This window comes from Pristis pectinata, chromosome 33, assembly GCF_009764475.1.
Source record: "Pristis pectinata isolate sPriPec2 chromosome 33, sPriPec2.1.pri, whole genome shotgun sequence".
NCBI lineage: Eukaryota > Metazoa > Chordata > Chondrichthyes > Rhinopristiformes > Pristidae > Pristis > Pristis pectinata.
Genome location: NC_067437.1, coordinates 7573755 through 7598544, shown reverse-complemented (window position 1 = coordinate 7598544; position 24790 = coordinate 7573755). Strand labels below are relative to the sequence as shown.

Genomic DNA, 24790 nt, shown 5'->3' with positions numbered 1-24790 from the left:
CACCAGCATCAAACCCTGCCCTACTCCTGCAAAATGCCAGTTGTTTGATAGAGAATAAATTAATGGTCGAATCGTTTGATGTCACATTTTCCATGTATATAGTCAAGGGTAACCAGTTTCACCACTAATGCTCTGTGTTCTAATGAAAGGTCAATGACAGATGCTGCCTGACAGTGAATTCCAGCAGTTTCTACTCAATTACCATTAATGCTGCCTTTACCCCCCAAAATTTATCTAAATTAAAACTCTCTCTAAGAGGGTTTTTGAGATGTGTCAAACAGGAATTCTTCTCAATTGTTAACCTCTATTCAAACACTTCCTCTTGTCTGATGGTGAAAAGGTGGGTGAAAAAACATAAAATCAGGGAGATACTTGGCAGGTCAGGAATCATCTATGGAGAGAGAGAGAGAGAGAAACCAAGTTAATATTTCAGGTCAGGGACCCTTTATTGTAACTGGAGAATTAAGAAAACAAGTGGGTGTTTAAGTTGCTGAGGGGGTGATATGTGGAAAGTGGGAAAACGTCTCTGATAGGTCAGAGTTTTAGATGGGTCTCTGTGATAATCTCATACCTTCCAGTTCATTGGTCCAGATCTCATAGTCAGTAACAAATGGACAGAACTTTCCAATTTCCAGTAACCCACATCACCTGGGGTTCTTCTCCCACACACATTCACCTGTCCATCTAGGTACCTTCTCATGTTGTTCGCCTTTCCTATCCCCTTCCCCACCTGGCTCCATCTACCCATCATTCCTCCCCCACCTCTGGTCCCGGCCCTCCCTTGCACTGCTATACACTGGCAATCTTTCCCCTTCCCTCTCAGTCCTGATGCAGGGTCTTGACCCAAAATGTCGACTTACACCTTTTGCCTCCACAGATGCTGCTTCACTTGCTGAGACCTTCCAACATTCTGTTTTCTTTGTTCCATGATGCGTTGCCCCTTTCCGCTGCGCAGTGGTGCTCATAGGGAAACTGTTGTCTCCAGCAATAACATAAAAAAAAGGAGCAGGTGGCGACCACTTGGCCCCTTAAGCCTGCCCCACCATTCAATAAGATCATAGTTGATAGTCTTGTCCTCAGCATCGCTTTCCCACTCTCTCCCTTTACTCCTCGATTCCCTTATAGTTTAAATATCTGCCTTGAATATATTCAATCACTCCGCCTCCACAGCTTTCTGGCTGAATCCCATAGATCCACAATTCTCTGAGAGAAGAATTTCTCTGTCTTAAAAGGACAACCCCTTTTTGTGAAACTATCCCCCGCTCCAGATAACACCACCAGGGGAAACACCCTCCATCCTCTCCATCCCCTCTCATTCTTCCAAACTCCAATGCAGATTCACTCAACCTTTCTTCAACTCCTTCATCCCAGGAATCAACCAAGTGTCCCATAGTTCCTGCTTCCTGCCTCCCTCCTCTCTTGAGTAGTAGTGTTATATTTGTGTTTTTCAGTCTTCTGGGACCTCTGCAGAGACTTTTTAAGATTGCAACCAACACATCCACTACCTCTGCAGCCACTTTCTTTATGACTCCAGATGCTATCTCTCAGGTTCAGGAGACTTGTTGGCTTTTAGTCATTGAACTGGTAGAGCAGCCAGTCAGGAAGTTAAATGCTCTAACATTTTACACATTTTCAGAAAGCAAATGAAGACTGTGTTATACATGTGGATTAAAGTAGAAGGATGTCATTAATCTCAAAAGGGAGCAAAAAAAGACTTATGAGGATGTTACTGGGACTGGAGGGTTTGAGTAATAAGGAGAGGCTGAATAGGCAGGGGCATTCCCCAGAGCAAAGGAGGCTGTGGGGTGGCCTTACAGAGGTTTATAAATCATGATGGGCAGAGATAAGGTGAATGGCCACAGGCTTTTCACCAGGGTAGGGGAGTCTAAACCTAGAGGGCACAGGTTTAAAGTGAGAAGGTAAAGATTTAAAAGAGACCTGAGGGGCAACCTTTTCCACAAAGGGAATGAGCTGCCACAGGAACTGGTAAAGGTGGGTACAATTAACAACATTGAGAAGACACTTGGAGAGGAAAGATTTAGACGGATGTGTGCCAAACGCAGGCAAATGGGATTAGCTCACTTAGGCAACTTAGTCCGTTTTCCAAGGGCCTGTTTTCTGTGCTGTACAACTCTATGTCTCTAGAAACTGGAATATTTTAAACAAATATTACTAAAAAGTTAAAAAATAGATAATTTTCATTTAATTATTCAAGGCAATTGAACACAAATACCAATAGTTTTACAGAGCTAGAGAGGTTGTTCAGCGTTAGTTATAACTCAGGACACATAAAAACTCAGCTATACATCATTCAAGGAGTAACATTTTAATATTTTTACAGAAAGAACATATAAGCAGCCGAAATTCACATCAAATTACCAGTTGTGAAGACTGTATCACCACACTTCGTGGAGGGGATCACTGATGGAAATCTCTTGACTTCTTGTTAAGGAATTGTGGCCAGTTTCTCACAGGTTAGCAGCATAGTTCAGTCCTGCTGTCATTAAAACCTCAAGCTGAGAGGGTTCTTCTGGAAAGACATTCTATATAATTTTAAAATAGTAATTCCTCTCCTTCTCCAATGCATTTGTTAAGTATCCAACTAGACCAGTGTGAGAAACTGAGATCAGGGGTACTCTGCTAAGTCTACAAGAATTGGCAAACAGCCTGAGACAACATCAGCCTGTGGCTAACAGTACCAAACAGTTACTCAAAGGAGCAACGCACAAAAAGCTGGAGGATCTCAGCGGGTCAGGCAGCATCAATGGAGGGAAATGGTCAACGTTTCGGGTCGAGACCCTGCATCAGGACCTGAAACATCAACTGTCCATTTCCCTCCATTGATGCTGCCTGACCCGCTGAGTTCCTCCAGCTTTTTGTACATTGCTCCAGTCTCTTTTATCTCCAGTTATTCAAAGGAATCAGGTTTCACTTCAACAAGCAGAATTGCTCAATGCAAGTAACTGTTACCCGAAATACTATTTGATCTGCAACAGAGACCAACTTTACCAGTTAAGCTGAATCCAGAAGGGTTTCCGATTTCAGTTCATCCATAAGGCAGGAGGCTCTTCTGCACACAAGGTAACACAAGAATGAAGGAAGAAGCAACAACATTAGCCACTAGAGCGCCTCAAGCCTGCTTCATTGTTCAGTGATCAGGACAATGTTCTGCTTCAAGCCCACACTCATGCCTGATGCCCAATCTGCTTTCTTCTCTTCAGGTCTTTTGCTCAATCTATGATCAATTGCTTAAGTTCTATTGCTCGATTTTGAATTTACTCCACAACTAAAGCAGCCACATTCTCTTGGAGTGGAGGATTTCAAAGACACAATCCTAAGGAAATTGCGCCTCCTCTCAATCCAAACTTTCTGACCCTTATCCTGGGACCATGCCCCCTGGCTCTAGACTCTCTGCTTGGGGGAAAACGCCTATCACCATCCACCTCGTCAACCTCTCTCAGAATGTTGCATGCTTCGATGAGATCACCTATTATTCTTTTGAAGTCCAGTCAGTGTACTTGATCTTTCCTCATAGGACAATTCCTAGTAGTAGAAGGAAATGCAAGAACTTAGGAACACTCAGAGTTCCTGTGAAGCAGATCCAACTGCTCAGGTGCTGTTCTCCTCTAAAATATTCAACATGAAGTAAATTCATTCAGTAAAATGATAAGCAGACTTGTCTGTGTTTCCCTTCTTGCCTTTATTCAAAGGATAAGCAGAATATCAACAAGCCAAGGCATAAGCTCTTCAGACAATACCACAGTTTTAATCTTTTTATACATTCAAATCTCTCTCTGAGAATGGTTATAAGTTTGTGAATTGTCCTTTATGTTGGATGATATTGTTGCATATCCTTGGCAGCTTCCAAATTCAGCCTCTGGTAAATTAGTTCAGAGGCTATTTTAATCGTTAAGTTGATTAATTAATTAATCGGGACAATGGGGGTTTTTATCATAGTGAATTCATCACACATTTTCTTTCCAATGTCCTTTCCATTATTCTCAATTTAATTCCTTCCTTCCCACATCCAACATTTCTTCCTTGCTGAAGGGAAGTGTTCTAGCACTTGCTTGGCAAAGCTTGTTAGTGACAGGACGGAGAAGGGATCGAACCTAAAGTGCTGGCCCAGTCGTGTTTGCTTTTGATGGTGGCTGAGAAACTGCCCAAGATCCCATGTGTTAAAACTCTGGGCTTTTGGCAATTGTATTTGGAAGACTGATGATGTGGCAATTTCATTTGGAAGATCAACGATACTCAGACTTCGATTACATCTTCTGGGATGCTAAACTCATCAAGGACATGTGTTGTCAATCAGAAACCAGAGCTGGTCTCTTGGAGTAATTCGTTGTGTGATGCCCCTTAGCTGCAGCTGGTTTGATTGGTAACAATCTCACATGAATCAGAAATCAAGGGTTCAGGTCTGGCTCCAGGGTTTTGAGTGCTAAGGCTGGTTCTGCATGATGTTTGTTTACAGATTCCCCTCTTGTTAATAGTCCCCCTCACACCACATTGAGCGGCGTCGCCTCAGCGTTTCTCTACCCAACCACCCTTCCCACCCCCACATTCCCCTATTAGTTTATTCACCAACTCGATAAATCCACAAGTGTGAAGAGGAAGATGTTACTGTTGCCATACACACTACCATGAAGAACACCAGCCAAGTACTTGGGATACCCCATTAATGGGGCACAGCTCGACCCATTAATGCAAACCTACAAGCTTTGTTTTAAAGATTCCCTCCCAACTAACAGAAGATAGGGTGCCCTAGCATTAGTTAAAAAAATTGAAAAGAGACTCACTAATTTTTCAAAGATCTCAAGAGGGGCAGCAACACAATCCAAACTGTTGACCTCAGTGGTGCCTATTCAGTTTTCTCATTTTTCACCGAGATGATGCAGCTCGGGTCCGCTCTTGTGAACCACTCCACCCAGGCGCCATCGTAGATCATCACGTCCTCTTTCCCGCAGAGGTGGGCAGCAAGGGCGATGTGGCAGGCACTGACCCCTGTGCCACAGGTCCCCACCAGTGGTTTGGACAGGTCAACGCCATGTTCTTCAAAGAGGCTCCGCAGCTCTTTCTCACTCTTGATCCTTAGGGTGTCTGGGTCCAAGAAGTCAGTGAAGGGGATATTGATGCTGCCGGGGATGTGACCAGGTTCGAAACCTGGAGAAATAAGGCAGAGAGGGAGAGAGGTTAAAGCTTTCCCAAAGCAAAACACTGCATGATAAAAATTTTAAATGAAAAAATAAAGCAAATACTGGAAGGCTTGGCAGATTGGGCAACGGAAAGAGGGTAATTAATTCTTCATTCCAATCCTACCACAACCTCAACCTCCTACACTTAAATTTAGGAATAAATTCACCTTTCAGCATGCATATTATAGCCTTCAAATCTCAACGTCACAGTTTTGAATAAAGATTCTGTGAATTCTATTCACACATCTTCAGGATCTACCTCTGGTTCAAAAGCAAAGTACTGCAGTTGCTGGAATTCTGAAATAAGAAAACAGAAATGGCTGTGAATACTTAGCAGATCAGCTGGCACCTGAAGAGAAAGGAACAGTTAGTATTTCAGGTTCCACTGAAAAGTCATTTTCCTGAAATGATAACTGTTATACTCTGTCCACAGATGCTGCCTGACCTGCTGAGTATTTTTGTTTCATTTCAAACATTTTCCAGTCCTTTCTGGATATAAACAAAGTGCAGGAGAAACAGACGAAAGCTAGCATTATACTGTTGTTGAAAAGGGAGAAAGGGATCATTAAAGTCATTCAACCCTGGTGGTGAATGTGGACTCAGGCTATTCTATGGAGGAAAGAAAAAATATTGTTTGCTAGTATAGAGTGGACATAGAGAATATTTTTTTACTTTCAGGTGAGACAAGAACTATGGTCCTTAAATATAAAGTAGTCATTACAAAGAACAGAGAATTCAGGAGGAACTTTTCTTCCTAGGGAATGTGGAACGTTGCCAATAGGGAGTGGCTGAGATGAATTGCACGGAAAAATTTAAGGAGAAAATTAATAAACCAGTGGAATAGAACGACATGTGGATGAAATTAGATGGTTAGGAAGTGGTTCCTGTAGAACAAAAACAACAAGCAGTGGCCAGCACATCTGTACAACTCTCAAACATTCTTTCCAATCCTAAGTTTTTTAAAACCTCACCCAACCAAAATTTCTCCTCTCATGTCTCTTCCACTGTGGGAGAGCCAGGCAAGAGTCCCATACCACAGGCTTCAGCCAGTCTCCCAGGTTTAATAATTGTAAGACATTGGCCTCTTCTAAGCCACCTTATTTACCAGTGGTGATGATTCACAATGTTTACATAACTAGCAATCAAACCGGCCAAGAATGAGGACACAAGTGCTCCCGGGGTGTACTATTCTTGAACTGAAACATTCCACTTAACAGGCAATATAATTCTCTCAGTGACAGTTGGTAATCAAATGAAGTAGAACATAGAGCAAATGGACTACAGTAATTAACAAATGTACAACTGTGAACACAAAAAAAGAACTTAAATAGAGATGGCTGAACATTTTACAGAATTAAATGAGGTGGTACTGTGGTGAGCAATGATGTAAAATGAACTCAATCCCATTCACTTCACATCCACAATTACAGAATGAACAGCGGTCAGGAAACGGGACTCTGATTCTGTCATGCAGATGTGTAGTTTCCCTGAGCCTTTTCACTTGATGATCTATGCATTAATTGATGGAATGGAGAGAGTATTTACATTGAGTAGAGGCCATGCACAGCTCAACAGAATCTCCCTCTCGGTGAATTTCTAACCTGTTCCAGAGACCCAAATAATGATACATATTTTAGAAGAAAAAGAAAACCCACTGATACAAACAAACCAAGCCCAGTTATTATGACCCTGCCACTGGTCATTGTCAATACAGGAGAATTCCAGTTCCTGGCTAATACATTCCGGGATTCAATGCTAAGAAACAATACCTTGGCAATAAAATCCTTCAGTGCAGAAATACTCCAGTGGAATTTTTCAATGATTATTCATCACTGGTTGGAGATAAATGACGCAGAAAAAATTACACAAAGTTCCAAGTTATTCAGGTAGGTGACCTTTAAAATGTCTGATTAATCATTTGCAAAGCCGTTTCCTGCACCGAATCAACTTCAATCATTTCAGAGCTTTATCACAAATCAAATCCCCAACCCTGCTCAGGTCTCGTGAAGTCAGTAATTTGAGAGCAAGGTAGTTTCTGCTCATACAGTACGTAAATGCCCCTCATGGAAAATAGTGGGTGGTATTCAGCTCAAGCAGAGTTTGCGACCCACCACCTACTGCACAAAAGAATCCCGAAACTGTAAAACACAGGAATGGAAATAATGTGATACCTTCCAGTCTCGGGACTTCTCAAGGTGCTTTGCTGTTTGAAGCACAGCCACTGTTGTGAAGTAGGAGAGGCAGCAGCTAATTTGTGCACAGAACAAACCCACAAACAAAAACATAATAAGCCAATAATCTGCCTCAAACGTTGGAGGTGGGATGATTATAGGCCAGGACACCAACTCTCCTTCATCTCCAACTCTCCTGCTCTTTGAATTATGCTGAGAGATCTATGTCCATTTGAAGGGACAGAAAAGACCTTGGTATTGGATCTTATCCTAAAGTCTTCACACTTTTTGAATGCTTTCTCCATCATTAGAAAAGCTAACAGACAATATGGAAGTTCCATATGGAGGAGACAAAACCAGCAAAGGGGTAGCGAGAGACTTACACACGCTTGTGAAGTGTGGTAAAGGTGAAGTGTCATAAGAAACTGGTCTTTCGTTTAACCTCATCCGATAGTGCAGCACCTGCTCAGAAATAAACCAGAGCATCCACCTAGATCCACCATAGAACTCTGGTCAGACCACATTGGAGTATTGTGTTCAGTTCTGATCGCCTCATTATAGAAAGGATGTGGAAGCTTTAGAGGGGGTGCGGAGGAGATTTACCAGGATGCTGCCTGGATTGGAGAACATGTCTTATGAGGATAGGTTAAGCGAGCCAGGGCTTTTTTCTTTGGAGAGGAGGAGGATGAGAGGTGACTTGGTAGAGGTGTACAAGATAAGAGGCATAGATCGAGTGGACAGTCAGAGACTTTTCCCCAGGGCGACAATGGCTAACACGAGGGGACATAATTTTAAGGTGATTAGAGGAAGGTATAAGGGGGATGTCAGGGGTAAGTTTTTTTTAAACACAGAGAGTGGTGGGTGCGTGGAACACACTGCCTGCAGAGGTTGTGGGGGCAGATACATTAGGGACATTTAAGAGACTCTTAGATAGTCACATGAATGATAGAAAAATAGGGGGCTATGTGGGAGGGAAGGGTTAGATAGATCTTAGAGCAGGATAAAGTGTTGGCACAACATTGTGGGCCGAAGGGCCTGTACTGTGCTGTAGTGTTCTATGTTCTGTGTTGTGTTCAACCATGTGTAATAGGAATTGAACCCACAATTTTCTAATTAGAAACAAGTACACTACTTGATGAGCCAACAACGATTTTTTTCATTTGTATTCAAGGATAAAAGTTCTTCCAAGAAGTTCTCAGTAAACTCGGAAAATTTGCACATAGCAAACTTTGAAGCAAGGAGCAGCAATTTTCTCAAGCTTCAATGAGAGTCCATCACCAGACACACCACCCCCTCCCCTCCCCTCCCAGCATTCAGAATGGATCATTTCCTTTGCAACTGCATGATCCGCTCCTTCATCGACACCAACAATTCCCCTTCCCACAGTACTTTTCCACACAACTGTAAGAGATGCAACACCTTCCCTTTTACTTCTTCCTGCCACGCAGGGACCCAAATAGCCCTTCCAGGTGAAACAGCAATTCAATTGCACTTCTTCCAAACCAGTGTATTACATTCAATACTACAATATAGTCACCTCGACACAGGAGAAGCCAAACACAGATTAGGCAAACGCTTTGCAGAGCACCTGCATTCAGTCCACAGGGGTGACCCTGAGCTTCCAGTTGCAAGCCACTTTAATTCTCCTTCCATTCCCACTCCGATTTGTGACCTTCTGCATTATTATAACGAGGTCCAATGCAAGCTTGAGGAATATAACCCCATCAACTGTCTGGGCAAGTTGCAGTCTTCTGGACTCAATACTGAATTCTACAGCTTCAGGTGCCTCACTCCCTTTGTTTGTATCAGAACTGGCCAGTTCTGCTGAAGTTATCCATCTGTAATATTGGCTCCGTTTTTCACTATCCAATGACAAAGCCTCATCTGCTGGGCATTTCATACAGCTCTGACCTGCATTTCATAGATTTTACATGTCCCTTTATCTGCCTTCTCTCTAAATGCCTTCATTAACTTATCAACCAGATGATTTCACAATGGCAACTCTGCCCCCCCCACCAGAGATATTCATTGTGTTCTATTTATCTCCCTCCATCTATCTGCAACTTCAAAGTAACTTGTTTTCTCTCTTTTTCAGTTCTGACGACGAATCTTCAACCCGAATAGTAACTCTCCTTCACTTTCCACGGATGCTGCCTGATCTGCTGAGTGTTTCCAGCATTTGGTGGTTTTAGCTCAGATTTCCAACATCTGCAGTTTCTTGATTTACATCAAGGGAAGTTTTCAAGAGGAAACATTCAGGCTGGTGCAATAGCAGGTGAAGAACATTATGATGTATTTTGGTAGAAAGATTGTGGAAAGATAATACAATCTGAAATGTACAATTCTAAACAAGATGCACAAGAGAGGGACCCTGATCTTTGAAGGTAGGAGGGCAGGTTGAGGAAGTGATTAAAAAAAGTGCACAAGATCCTGAGCTTTATAAGCAGGTGTGTATTGTGAAAAGCAATCAAACTGAAATGTCATTGGTTTGGCTACAACTAGTACACCGACTGCTCGTTAGGAAGGGTGTGAGTGCCTGAGAAATTGTAGAGAAGAGGGAGGTTGAAGAGACCAAATTCTTGGGACTAGGTATAAGAAAATATCCTAGTGGAGGTGCTGAGAGATAAAAGTAGTCTGCAGACATGGAACATACAGACTCCCTAGGGGCAAAGTTATTAGATATGGAAATAGCTGGTGACATAGTTGGCAAACTTTACTGGTGCCAGTTGCAATGCCAGTAACTTTAATTAAGAAAGTGCCATCTCTCAAGCAATTAACATGATCTGATAAACACGGGGAAGGAGGGGTCTGTGGCCAGATCAGGTACACATAACAAGAAATGTATTGTAAGAAGATGTACACCTAGTTAGTAGTATGAAGTCATATCCTGGATGAGGAAGGAAAAGTGATTGTCAAGTCTTCCTGGGTAGAGATAGTCAGTGTACCTACACTGTGTTTGAGGTAAAACATTAAACCTTATGCTCTCTGCACTGCTGAACGTGGTTATCTGGAATGCACTGGCTGAAAGGTTGCAGGAACCAGATCCAGTCATGCTGGAAGGAACTTGACAGAGTAAAAATCTGCATTCTGTAGAGGAGAGAGCCATTGCATGGAAGTAACTAGGTTTGTTCCTTGAAGAGTCAACAAATTGCTAATGATCTCCTCCTGTGAAAGTAGATTCTAACTTTTTCCAAAACCCCAAATTAACAACGTACAAATTGAATTCCTCAAATGGCCTGGTAGGTTTTGAAACTGAGTGCTGGCAATTTAACTAATCGCTGGCCAAAAACACAAGATGCAATGAACTACAGGGTGCAAAGGTTAACATCGCAGGGAGCTAATGATTTAGAAGAGAAACCTGGTCTGGGTTCGGGTTGGGTGCCCTGGAACCTGCCCGAGGGTCTGGCGTCCACCAGCCGGAACTCCCTGCTGTCAATGTTGTCCAGGACCTGCTCGAAGCTCTTGACCCAGGCTCGGGGCTGCGGCTGGAAGCAGGCGGGAGGCAGCTGCTGTATCTCGGCGGTGACCGGCAGACCCTGGCGGCGCCAGTGCTTCAGCCCCCCGTCCAGCACCGACACTCGGCTGTGCCCGAACACCCGGAACATCCACCAGACCCGCGACGAGCTGAAGATCCCCCAGTCGCTGGCGTCATAGACCACGACGTGGGTGCGGTTGGCGATGCCCAGGGCACCCACGTACCGGCCGAACTGCTCGGCCGGCGGCATCATGTGCGCGTAGGGCGACGAGGTATCGCTGCACTCGTCGAGGTCGAAGAAGGCGGCCCCCGGGATGTGCTGCTCCTCGAACTCCTTCCTGCTGTTGCGCGGCACCCTCGGCAGGTACCAGGAACAGTCCAGCACCCGCAGCGTGCCCGCCTTGGCCGTGCGGATGGCCTCGGCCAGCCAGGCTGCGGATACTACACCGCGCACCCACGCCATGGCTCCCTTTCTGGCCCCCTTGCGTTGCAGCGGAACCACAGTTCACCAGGCAGGAAACAAACCCTCCCCCCTCCCTCTGTCCATGTTAATCCCATTTGACAGCGCTCTGTGCCACGGTGTTTCAGGACTAGGCAGTGCACATTATAAAATTCTTCCTCAACTCTAACCCCCCCACCCCCACCCAGTGGTTAAACTTATAGACACACATCTCTGCTGAGCAGAAAGATTTCTCACTATCTATCCCTGCTCTTATCGTTCATTGTCAGATGGTGTTGGTATATTATTGCCACTTGTACCGAGGTACAGTGAAAAAACTTGTCTTGCAAACCGATCGTACAGGTCACTTCATTACACAGTGCAGTTACATTGAGTTAGTACCGAGTGCATTGATGTAGTACAGGTAAAAACAATAACGGGACAGAGTAAATGCATGAGTATGGTGAGGTACAGATACAATGAAAAACTTGCTTGCAGCAGCATCACGTGCACTTAGATTCCGACAACACACAGAACAGAAGTTATACATAAATTATACAAGACAATGAAGAAAACAAGACTGTACAAAACATTAGTGCAAATAAAAAAAAGCACAGAGGCAAGTCCAAGGTAGTGCGAGAAGTGGTCTGTAGTGCTCCGTTGCTGAGGTAGGATTACTGTTGTGCAGGTCGGTTCAGGAACCTGATGGTTGATGTGGGACTTAAGGCTTCTGTACCTCCCGCACAACAGTAGCAGTGAGAAGAGACCATGACCTGGATGGCGGGCTCCTTGATGATAGATGCACCTCATGTAGATGCTTTTAATGGTGGGGATGGCAGGGCATCGTTCCCTCAACCTCTGACATGGGGAGAGAGCAGCCGAAATTTACTTGGGCAGAATAGATGGGGAAAGGATTAATGTTTCAGCAGTGAGGGGAGGAGTAGGATGGTCTGTGTATTCCAGGACCACATGGTCATTCTCCTCTAGGGCATTTTCATGTTTATTTCCAAGAGCTTGGTCTCTCTTCTATGCAAGAAAATCAACTTATATTATTCAGAATTGTTGATTGACCATTTCAAAATATTTTGGTCTCAAGTTTTATTAATATGCTCTGTATCAAAACACAGACATGATGGGCTGAAGGCCCGCTTTTGTACTATAAGACTCCATATCATCACATTAAATGGAGTATTTTCTGTTGGTCCTCTGATTAACCAATTTTTCTCTGAGCTGTAACATTCATTCACAGTGTAGGAAAGTGTTGGTAGATGAAGCAACTGGTGTGTCAACCATTGTGCATTGACATTATTGGCTGTATGTTGTGTCCTTTCTTTGACAGATTCCTGCCCTCATCCACATCCTCACCCCCATCCTGTCTATTCTCTTAATGCTGCAGAACCAGGGATGCTTTCCCCTCTTGTTCATCGCCCTCATCAGCAACCGGGACAATGGTCCTTTTGTCAATGTATTGTTAACTACTGTACAAGCTGCAGTGAGGCTCTTGAGACAACTGGGTACATTTGCAGGATCTTGCAAGATTCATCCAGGAAATGAGATGAAATTTCAAATGATTAGTCTGCTCTGGGACATTTGCTGTGGCTATATGAGCATCTTTTTCAGTGTCTCTCTCTCTCTCTCTTTCTCTGTAGGTCAAAATCCTGTTGGATGGGTAGTCTTAGTCCTAATCAATCATCCCAATAGATGGGCTCCATTTATGAGTGTTGTATAGTAGAATGTTTTATGGAACTGTGCTGACAGCTTCTTGACTACCAGGTTTTCATGGTGCACTTTATTAGAACTAAAGCATTTTTATTCATAGGGAAGACAGTTGTCAGATGAATCAAGATGATTGTGTGACATGTATTCTTTCAATTATTACCCTGTCAATCTGTAGAAATGGATTACTCCATGTTTTTTTGCTTCTATTAAGAAACAGAATTGTGAGGCCGTTCTGAGTAGAGCAGTGATGTAACTAAGTGATATGTTGCTATCTGACTCATGTAGCAAATCTATTATGTAGTGCGTGGAAAGATTCAATTGCAAAGATATTTATGGCAATAATAATCTCGATGGAAGTAGGCCTAAGGATCACCACCTTGTGCCCACCCCACCTCCCCTCTTTTGTCCACCTATCACTGCTCTGCTTTTCCCTCCTATATATTGGGCTTCCCCTTTTCCTATCTTCAGTCCTGAAGAAGGGTCCTGACCCGAAACGTTGACCGCCTGCTTTCCTCCACGGATGCTGCCTGGCCTGCTGAGTTCCTCCAGCATCATCATGTTTTTCATCTAGATTCCAGGATCTGCAATCCTTTGTTTCTCTATTTTTCTTTCAAGAAGGCTTTGAGAATATCCTTGAATTATTGCCTCTGTCTACCTGGTAATCTCTTCCCCTGACAGACTCACAGTGCCTGTTTCAGGATTTTGGTGTTAGGCATGTGAACTATATTGCCCGAGCAATGGAGCTGACTGAATATAGTTAGGGCCTCAAATGCTAGGAATATTGGCCTGGGAGAAATCACAATGCTGTTGTAAAAAAACCTTCCAGTGAAGTTGGAGGATTTTGAGGAGACGGTATTGGCAGTATCTCTTCAATGCCTTCTCGGGGAAGTCCAAGTCTCTGAAGCATATAGGAGGGATGAGGTTCATGTAGTACTTGAAGTCTCAATCTTCAAACCTATTCGTCAGTTGGTCAAAGGCTGTGCCGAGGCAGTGAAGGTGACAGTGAATTTCATCACTGATGTCTGTTGTTGCTGAGAGGTAGCTCCCGAGATATGAAGTGTGTCCTTGTTTCCCAGGTGTATTGTACAGTGGCGCAGATTGGTGGAGGACCTTTGTTGTGCGTACATTGAGTGTAAGGCCCATCCTCTCTTATGATTTGCAGCTTGGCCTCCAAATTTGCATACTGCAGCCTGACTGCTGAAATTGTGATGTCCTTGGTTCTGGATTGTAGGCGCCACAGTTTGAATAGTTCCCTATTAGTTTTATAAATTGATTCCATTCCAGTAGATTTAAGATGAGCACCATTTGGGGATGGGGGTTGCAGGTCCAGTAGGTGGCATTGGGTGGGGTAGCAATGTGGCAAGAAAGATTGAAGAAAGTGCTGGGGCAAACTAAAACCAAAAGTAAACAAAGTAGACTATCTCAACTTCCATCCTATCTTACATATCTATGACTTGCCTTGTGAAATATTTTATTTCCTCAGCTTTAAAATTCTCATCCTTAAGGGCAAATTCTCACTCCCTTGTGTCTTTGCCCTCTCTGCAACTCTCTAACCCGTTCAATCTCCTAAATTCCATATTCTTCAGATTCTTGTGGTTAGCTCCACTCCCTTCACCCCACCACTAGCAGTTGTGCCTTCAATTAAGTAGGCCCTGATATTGTAATTGGCTTGGTTTATGCTTCCTTGTTCGGCCAAATCTGTTGGCTGATACTTGACGCTAGTACACTTACTTCTGATCAGTGAATCGGAGTTTAAGTCCCACACTGGAGACTTTACTACTTCTTATGCCAACACTGAGGGAATGTTGCTCTGTTGGAAGTGCTATCTTTTTGATGGAGGGTTAAATTGAGCCTTGTCAGCCATCTTTGGTCAATGTATGTCTACTATGGATTAGCACACACCTCTTGGAGTTAGAAGGTCCTGGGTTTAAATCCTCCCTCCAGAGAACAGGATTAAAAATCGAGGCTTATATCAAGGTATCATGCTTAAAGGGTGCTGCATTGACATTTAATTGAGGGCCCAGCTTCTCTCTCAGGCCTACTTAAAAGGTTTTATGGCACTATATTGAAGGTTAACAATGTTCTTCCTCATTTCCTGGCCAACATTTATCCCTCAATCAACATCATCAAAAAAAAAATATTTTTAATTAAATTGGTGATTCTGGAGGCTTGCTACATATAAATTTTCCACTGCATTTCTTTCATTGCTTGTAGATTGATTTGGTATGTTCCTAAAGAGTCAAGAAAGGGCCAATATAAACTTTTATTTTGGCAGTATCTGTGACACCATTTTGAAAGTTACATTTAACTTACATTTACATTTAAGCTTACATTTAACTTTCAATCAATGCAACAAAAACACATCATTTACTTATTAACATGTTGCAGTTTTTGGTCAAGTTATTTGGGAGTTGCAGCTTCTGACTCCTGCTACACAAGAACCTGTTAACTTCAGCCAATGGATCTGCATTCCCTCTGGGTCACCCAATCATGCACCCATTGCTTCACATACAGTCCCGAGCCCACCATCTATCCTTGGATCCTGGAACACCCTCCACCACCATGGGACCTGCAGTCCTTCCACTCCACCATCACCTTTGGGTCCTGAACCTCCCCTACACCTAACTCCCTGCATGAGAACTGTAATTGCCATGCCCACCAGAGTAGTGCACTATCAGTGATGCTGTCCTTTGGATGAGTCATTAAATTAAGGCCCCAGCTTCTCTCTCAGTTGTATGTAAAAGATATGAAAGTTAGGAGTGTTCTCTATAATTTCCTGACCAATATTTCTCTCTCAATCAACATCACCACTATGCAATATGGGATTGCAGCACTCCTTGGCCCTGTATCTACCTCCCATGGGACCAGAAGAACCCCTTCCCCACCCAATGCTGTTTGTGCCTATCTTCCATCCATGAACCCATTGCTTTCTTCCACTTAGGTCCTTGATGCTTCACTCCTTCCCCACTCCCACCCATGTGATCTTCATTCCCTCCAGATCCCACCCTTGGCTGCATCACCTTCTCCAATCCCCTCCATCTGAATGAAAATTTAAAACAAAATGCTGGAAACACTCAGGCAGCATCTGTGGAAAGAGGTAAGGTGTTGACATTTTAGCTCAAAGACCCTTTATCAAAACCGAAAAAGCAAGAAAACGAGTTAGTTTTAAGTTGCAGAAAGGGTGGAGTGGATGGATAGGACAAAAGGAATAAATCTGATTGGGTGAGGCCAGGGTTTCCATGGTGATGCGCTGCTTATGAAGCTGTCTGGTTGCACGATTAATGAGGACTGTTAGGGAAAGGAAAAATAAACAAAGGGGCATGTAAAAACTGTGAAATACACAGGACCATAAGAGGCTGCAGAGGGTTGTAGACTCAGCCAGCTCCATCACAGGTATAAACTCCCCAGCATCGAGAACATCTACAAGAGGCGGTACCTCAAGAAGGCGGCATCCAGCACTAAGGACCCTTACAATCCAGAACATGCCCTCTTCTCGTTACTACCATCAGAGAGGAGGTACAGTAATCTGAAGAGTCACACTCAACGATTCAGGAACAGCTTCTTTCCCTCCACCATCAAATTTCTGAGCGGTCCATGAACACTATTCCTCTTTTTTGCAATATGTATTTTTGTAATTTATAGTAATTTTATGTCTTTGCACTGTACCATAAACAACAAATTTCACATCATACAAGTCAGTGATAATAAATCTGATTTTGAAATTCAGGTCAAACTAAAAGGAGAATGCTGGTAATGCCCAGTAGATTAGGCAGTATCTGTGGAAAGAGAGAAAAAAAGAGCTAATATTACAGATAAATAACCTTATGGCAGAACTGGCCCATTTCTGCTACAGAGGAAGGAGGCTACCTGAAATTGTGGAAGGGCTGCAGTGAGGCCCAACACAAGAGGAGGTTCTGTTGCTCAAGCTTGCATTGGGCTCAGTTGGACCAGGAAAGGAGCCCACAGGTTGATCATAGTAAATGGCAAATTAAAATGACAGGCAAATGGAAGCTAAGGTTGCCCCTGTGGACTGGACGAAGTTCTCTGTAAAGAGGTAATCCAATCTGTATTTCCATTCTCTCTACTGTGAATGAAATACACTAGTTTGGAAGAAATGCAGGTGAGTCATCGTTTCTCCTGGATGGAGGGAAGCGATGAGTAAGACAGTAAGACTGCACTCATTGCAGTTCCATGGTAGTGTTGTAAGAAGTGGGGTGGTTGTGAAGATGGAAGAGCAAACCAGGGAGTGGTGAAGGGAACAGTCCCTTCACAATACTTAGAGAGGACGGAAATGGAAGACATATCTGGTGGTGGAAACTTGAAGGTGGCAGAAATTGCAATTGATGACTTGCTAAATATGAGTGTTAGTGGGGTGGAAAGGAAGGATCAGAAGAACCCTATCCTTGCTCTGGAAGGAAGGGGAGGAGGTCAGAACAGAGGTGAAGAAACTAGATAAATCATAGTCAAAGTCCATGGGGAGAGCTATGGTTAAGGAGAAAGAAGGTGGCATGTGTGGAAAGTGATATAACCTTCATGTGATATTCAGCAACACACCATAGTGTTACAGAATCACACAATACAGCAATAGGACCTTCGGCCCACCTAGTCCATACCTACCATACAACATTAATACCTTTTTTTTAGTTCTCCGCACATTCCTACCGACCCTCCCCACAACTTTCCACTACCCACCTACACACAAGGAGGAATTTATTGTGGCCATTACACCCAACCAACCCGCAGGTCTTTGGGATGTTGCAGGAACCAGGAGTATCCAGGGGAACCCACACAGTTACGGGAAGACATGCAAACTCCACACAGACAGTAGTGTGAGGATTGGAACCCAGGTCACTGGGGCTTTGATGCTGCAGATCTACTGGTTGTGCCACTGTGCACCAATAGGACACCAACCCTACCTAATACAACCCATTGGAACACCACCCCCACCTAATGCCACCATTGGAACACCACCCTCACCCAATGCCACCCATTGGAACACCACCCATCCGAATGTCACCCACCTAATTCCACTCATTGGAACAACACACATTGGAATGTCACCCACCTAATTCCACCCTTTGGAACACCATCCAAGAACTATTGCCAACCATGGAAACTCCACCCCACCTAATGCCATCCTTTGGATTCCATCCCCACCTAATGCCGCACATTGGAATCCATCTCACCTAATGCCACCCAACGGGAACTCAACCCTTCCCCCCCCCCATGTAATGGCACCATTGGAATCCAAACCACCTGATGCCACCGCCACCCAATGCCACCCACAGAAGCTCCACCCCCCCCAATGGGAGCTCCACCCCCACATATATGGCACCACTGGAATCCAAACCACCTGGTGCCACCCAATAGAATGCCACCCCACCCAATAGAATGCCATCCCAATGCCACCCACAGGAACTACACCCCCCCCCCCACATAATGGCACAATTGGAATCCAAACCACCTGATGCCACCCCCACCCAATGCCACCCACGGGAGCTTCACCCCCCCCCCCACATAGTGGCACCATTGGAATCCAAACCACCTGATGCCACCCAATAGAATACCATCCCAATGCCACCCACAGGAGATCCACCCCCACCCAATGGGAACTCCACTCTCCCCCACATAATGGCACCATTGGAATCCAAACCACCTGATGCCACCCAATAGAATGCCACCCTCACCCAATGCCACCCATAGGTGCTCCACCCCCCCCCCCACATAATGGCACCATTGGGATCCAAACCACCCAATGCCACCCATGGGTGCTCCACCCCCACATAATGGCACCACTGGAATCCAAACCACCCAATGCCACCCATGGGTGCTCCATCCTCACCCATGAGGGCTGCACCATTCCCGCTTCCATTTTATAAATTTAATGTTAAACCAATGACGTCACCGCTGCACCCGAGTGACGCCATGTGGCGGCTTCTAGAATATTCCCCGGCCTTTCTCCTCTCATATTTTTTTCTTGGGGGGGGGCAGGATTTCATTTCTTTTCTTCATAAAACGAACATATCTATAAATACAAGTAAGATTAAAGAGTAAACATACAGAAAGCTCCAGCAGGAAGCGGCCCGTAACGGTTTTTTTTCAAACCGGGTCCGGATGGAACCGGCTCCAACCGGTTGGGATCCCCTCTTTTAGGTAGCGAAACACGCGCCTGAATTTTCCCTCTTTCGCTCCCCCCGCCAAAAAAAAAGAAATCCATTCAAGTTCTTTTACTCTTTTGTCAACCAGTAGATAATCGCGGTAATAATTTTCGCATTGCAAAATTGTGGATGGTCGCCGTTTCGGGCGGTGATGGGGGGGGAGCGGGGTTTTTTTTGTGTGCGTTGGCGGCAGGCGGTGGGGTGTCCGGGTCGGGGTCCTGACGGGGTGGCGGGGTCCTGGCGGCGCCATGTTGCAGCAGTCCCTTGTTGTTCTGTGGATGTGAATGAGGAGCCGGGAGGGAGACGCAGGACAGGCCCGGGCCGCCGCTCCGACACCCGCCGACCGCCACACCAGGTACAGCACGGGCGCCCGCGGCCGGCCCGAGCACCCCGCTCCCCCCCACCCCCTCCCTCCGCCGGTCTGGGCGTGGCTGCGCGGCGGTGTGTGGGCTGATCACCCCCTCCCTCCCTCCTCCATCATTGTGTTCTGTGGGGAGGCGCGACCGCAGGCCCCGGGTGGGGGAGGGGGATATGGGGGGTGGGGGTGACTGCTCAGCAGCCCAGATGGGGGTGAGGGGAGGGGGTGAGGTGTGAGGGGAGGAGGGGAGGGGGTGAGGTGAGGGGAGGAGGGGAGGGGAGGGGAGGGGGGGAGGGGAGGGGAGGAGGGGAGGGGGTGAGGTGAGGGGAGGGGGTGAGGGGAGGAGGTGAGGGGAGGAGGGGAGGAGGTGAGGGGAGGGGGTGAGGTGAGGGGAGGAGTTGAGGGGGAGGAGGGGAGGAGGGGGTGAGGTGAGGGGAGGAGGGGGGTGTGAGGGGGAGGAGGGGGGGTGAGGTGAGGGGAGGAGGGGGGTGATTGGAGGAGGGGGTGAGGGGAGGGAGGGATGGATGGGATGGGGTGAGGGGAGGGAGTTGGGGGTGGGAGATATTGGGGGGTAGGGGTGACTGCTCACAGAGGGGGAGGGGAGGGGGTGGGAGATATGGGGGGTAGGTGGGATGACTGCTCAGCAGCAAAGATGGGGATGGGCTCCTGGGGGCAGGAGGGAGGTACAACGGGGCTCTGGTCACTGGCAGAATTATCCCTTCACTTTGGAGGGGACAGGCTGGGCGGGAGGGGGATGCACCTCACTGAGGGGGTGGGGGGACAGAATTAATAAACGTTTCCTCAGATGTGCACTTTCATACAGTCTTCTAACTTCATCTGTGCTCCTCTTGTGAGATTAAGCTGAGGGAGTGCTCTTTATAACTCATTCAACAAATACTTTTTTGTTTCTTATGCATGTTTGTAATGTGTTGCAATTACCTCGCCTCTTGCTATATGCAAGTCTTGCTGTAGACTAAAAGCTAAGGAAATCTAATTAAATATTTTGTCTGACATAATTTGCTGCCCAAAAATAATGTGAATTGATGTTGACCTTTTTGTTTTAGATGATCTGGGTACTAAAATAACAGTGGAGGCTTTTTTTGTGCAGCAGTTGGCTTTAAGGGTGAATTTTAATGGAAATGATTCTGATTAAGAAAAAATGTATTTCCTTAAAAAATGCCTGTTTGATAAGCTATGGTATTTCTAGTTCGCTGTTCAGGAAAGAGTGAAGATGACCCCAGTGAACTATCTCGCTAATTGTACGATTTACAAACAAAAACATTCACTTTGTTGACCCTCATTTTTGAAAGAGATTGGGTTAGGTAGGGGGTCATCGTGCAGGATACCCTAAAGGTTAACCACCAGGTTGGATCGGCAGTAAGGAAAGCGAATGCTATCTTGGCATTCATTTCAAGAGAAATAGCGTAAAAGTAAGAAGTAAGGTGTTGATGAGGCTCTATGGGGCACTGGTGAGACCTCATTTGGAATACTGTGTGCGGTGTTGGGCCCCGTATCTTAGGAAGGATGTACTGATGTTGGAGAGGGTTCAGAGAAGATTCGTGAGGATGATTCCCAGAATGAAAGGGCTTACATACGAGGAACGTTTGTCGGCTCTTGAACTGTATTCATTGGAGTATAGAAGAATGAGAGGGGACCTCATAGAAACATTTCAAATGTTGAAAGGATTGGACAGAGTAGATGTGGCTAAGTTGTTTCCCTTGGTGGGTGAGTCCAGGACAAGAGGGCACAGTTTTAGAATTAGAGGGTACCCACTTAAAACAGATGAGGAGAAATTTCTTTAGCCAGAGGGTTGTGGATTTATGGAATCCACATACAGCTGTGGAGGCCTGATCATTGGGGGTGTTTAAGGAAGAGATTGATAGGTATCTAGTTAGAGTATCAAGGGATATGGGGGAAAAGGCAGGGAATTGGGGCTATATGGGAAAATAGTTTAGCTCATGGTGAAGTGGTGGAGCAGACTCGATGGGCCGAATGGCCTGCTTCTGCTCGTTTGTCTTGTGATCTTGAGGATAGGAAATTTTTATTCTGGAATATCCTGTCTCCTGCCCTCCCTATCATATACTGGGTTTGCTTGCATATTGTTGTGTCCATTGCATAAAGGCTAGTGAATGTTCACTTGGGCTCTGCTCCTAGCAGAAGGGCGGAGGTGTTCTTAAAGTATGTCTTTTGACATTGTTGCATAGTTAAGATCTTACAACTTTAAATTAGAAGTGGCATATTAAAACTCTGAATAAAGCACTTCATTGCTGGACTGTCAGATTTGCAGAACTTTTGGATGTTAATAGGCCAACACACTTTTAAATCACTGTTTTAATGTTATACAGAGGCATAATAACACTTCCATTGAACCAGATAAGTTTAAAGGGAGAGTGGGGCCCTTGGTAAGTTTGAAGGGAGCACTGCGAACCAGCGAGCCAACTGCCAAACCGTGGGGATTTCTGCATAATTGGATAGTGTTACTGGATTTTCACTGTACTTTTAGAAGTGAACACTGACTACTGTATTAAAGTTAACTTTGGAAAAACTTATGTATAAAGAAGTAAATATTATTAACAATAGAAGAACTTGTTGTGCAGGTGTTGATCCTTTTGAAGTGAGTCTTGTTTTATATAGACTACATTCAGAGTTTTACAGCAGAGTTGCAGGCTATTCTGCCCACCCACTCTTTGACATTTATGTTACATATGAGCAGAAGTAGGGTATTCAATCCTTTGAGCTTGCTATCCATTCAGTACGGTTGCTGCTACTCCTCAATATTATATTCCTGCTCTCTCCCCAAACTCTGTGGTGCCTTTTGTCTACAAATGTACCAACCTTGAATGTATTCAATGATTTGGTGTCTACTGCCTTCTGTGGTAAACGTTTCCACAGGTTCTCCATCTTCTGAAGACATTCCTTCTCATCTTGTTTTGTCCCATATCCCGAAATTGTGACCCTCATCTTGACACCTTCCTCCCCTAATCCAGTCCATTCTGTCTAGCCTGAGAGAATTTTGTACATAATCCATGTGAATTTCCTTCCACTGCTCTTCAAATCACCTGATGTTTTATTCCTTTCTCCCTCACACATGCACCTATTGGAATGCTGACAATATTTCCATCACAGCTAATGCTGAACTATATACACATTTCCAGCTGGCAATACTTAAGACTTTGGAATTTTTCTCTTTCCCACGTAAATTATGTCATTGTCAACTGTAGTTTCCAGGGATGACCTAGCTGAAATCAATTATATTTACCTATCTTGACTATGCTGCAGGCAGACTGTTGGAATCAAGGATTTTGTGAAGTCATCTACTCTAGATAAACTTGGTTTGGGAGGCCACTTCAATTTTCACTCTTTGTGCTGCCTCTCCTTTGCAGTAGCTTTTTGAGGCCATTCTGGGCTTTGACGTTCATAGGTCTTTGGATAGAGGGGCAAATAAGAACAGGGTGTGATCCTGTTATTGTTAGTGCTTTGCCTTGTTGTGCATCCACTGCTCTGAGTTAACTTCAACTAATTCGAAGCATATGGGGAATTGAGCCTGGGACTGACTTATTGGCTTTTTTTTCAATAGCTATTAGGGCAGCTTCAGAATTCCTGTTTTAGCATAACCTTTTTTTATATAGATAAGGTGCCTTTAACAGCTCCAATTCAATCATTACTTTTTTTTTTAAGAATTGGTATTCTAACATTGGCCAAGTTGAACTGCTTCTCATTGATCATTTCACAGATAGGAGTGCTCAGTCTCTTACATTCATGTTTTTTTACGTTGACCCATATGCAGCAACCTCAAAGGAGTCTTATTTTGGAAGTATGTGAGAGGTGTTCTCCTGCAGCACTGATTTCAGGCTATCCCCTTATGTTTGCCTATCTTGATTTTCATCCTGTAAGGTCTTTCTTTATGTTTAACAATCACAAACACAACCATTCAAAAAAGAAGTGTCCAGGTTTATCCAACTTTCTTCCCTGGCTCCTGAATGTATTTGAATGGCAATATTGTCCATCAGGAACACTTTCCCTATGCGCTGCTTCTTTAAGTCTAGACATTAAATAAATGGCTACTCTGCCACAGGAGGCATCGCAATTGTTAATGCTGTAAATCGTGTACAACAGAAAAGCAGAAATAATTAGATCATAGTTCTTTAACTTTTTTTTTACCCTGCCAAACCCTCCAAGGTCAAATGACAGAAAACATTCCAGTTTGTTTTATCCACTATTAATACTTAAATAGGACAAAAGAATTGTTGAACTTAGGAAGTGAGGTGTAGGCCGAGGCCCAGGTTGTTGGGGCTTGTTTACTTGTGAATGAAGGGGCTTGGGTTGCAAGGTGCATATTGATGTGAACCTATTGCTTCAGTCTCTGGCAATATTTTTCTTTGGGTACAAAAGTAAAGTAGTTTTATTGCTGCAGATAAGTCCTACAGACTAATTTTCTTTGGTTCCTGCCAATAGTTTTAGCTGAATCCTGTCTGGGCAGACCTTGATTTCTGTGATTAATAAATGTGTGAAGACTCTTAATAATTTCATTGAGGTGTGATAATTTTTTTCACCTGCAGAGAGTTTATATATTCAATAATTTCTAAAACATGATTGCTGAAGTTAAGCTGTGGGAGCATAAAGTCTAGGAGTAGCAGAACATTAGTAAAAAGGATTAGAGTATTAGAGGGAGGAGAGAGGGCTCATATGCTGTCTGCTAATGTTCTTGAACACTGAACTAGGAAATTCCCAGGATTAGTTGCTGCTTTTTGCTAAGAATGTCACAGTTAGCCATGGAATTCTCCATTAGGATTGTATTTTAGTTTAGTCTTCAGAGATTCCTGCTGAGAGAGGATATTAAAGTTTGGTAATCAAAAGATGTTTATTGAGCCATGCATGCACAATGTTTACTGATATCTATGGATCGGTAACCTGGCATTTACAATGTGATGGGTGTGTAAGGTTTTTTTTTAAGTGGCCACACACCAGGGAAATATACCAAAGAGCAGCAGGAGTGAGTCATTTAGTCCTTCAAGCCTGCATTGCAGTTCAGTGATTCTCTATCTCAATGCCATATTCCTGCTCTCCCTCCATGTTCCTTGATGCCTTTTTTAACATCTAAAAAATCTTTTTATCTTTTTAACTATGTTCAGCGCCAGCCTCCAGAGCTTTCTGTGGTAGAAAATTCCACAGATTCGCCACCTGAGTGAAGAAATTTATCTCAATCCTGTGTTTTGCTTGAAACAGGACCCTGGGCTCTATAGTCCCAGCAGGAGAAACAGCCCCTTCCATCCAG

The 24790-nt window shown here is 44.4% G+C and overlaps 2 protein-coding genes across 3 annotated transcripts in view; one reads left to right on the top strand and one right to left on the bottom strand.

Annotated features, from left to right (window-relative positions):
- Nucleotides 1-2180: 2180 nt before the first annotated feature.
- On the bottom strand, nucleotides 2181-11369 carry mpst (mercaptopyruvate sulfurtransferase). The gene is made up of 2 exons (XM_052043240.1): nucleotides 10725-11369; nucleotides 2181-5163 (listed from the first exon to the last, which is right to left on the bottom strand). The coding sequence occupies exons 1-2, from the start codon at nucleotides 11302-11304 to the stop codon at nucleotides 4862-4864; spliced, it is 882 nt and encodes a 293-aa protein (XP_051899200.1). The 5' UTR covers nucleotides 11305-11369; the 3' UTR covers nucleotides 2181-4861.
- A 7991-nt stretch (nucleotides 11370-19360) lies between these two features.
- The window catches only part of LOC127585486 (SUMO-conjugating enzyme UBC9), a 42805-nt gene continuing 37375 nt past the window's right edge, over nucleotides 19361-24790 (top strand). Inside the window, exon 1 of one of the 2 annotated variants that reach the window (XM_052042970.1) lies at nucleotides 19361-19512. The gene's annotated coding sequence lies outside the window, so the exon portion shown is untranslated. The remainder of the gene's footprint in view (nucleotides 19513-24790) is intronic. The other variant, XM_052042971.1, reaches the window with a different exon arrangement.

Coding starts and splice junctions, on each gene's coding strand:
- mpst (XM_052043240.1), bottom strand. CDS start 11,304: ATGGCGTGGGTGCGCGGTGTAGTATCCGCAGCCTGGCTGGCCGAGGCC. Junction 5,164..10,724: donor CCAACCCGAACCCAGACCAG/GTTTCTCTTCTA, acceptor TTATTTCTCCAG/GTTTCGAACCTGGTCACATC.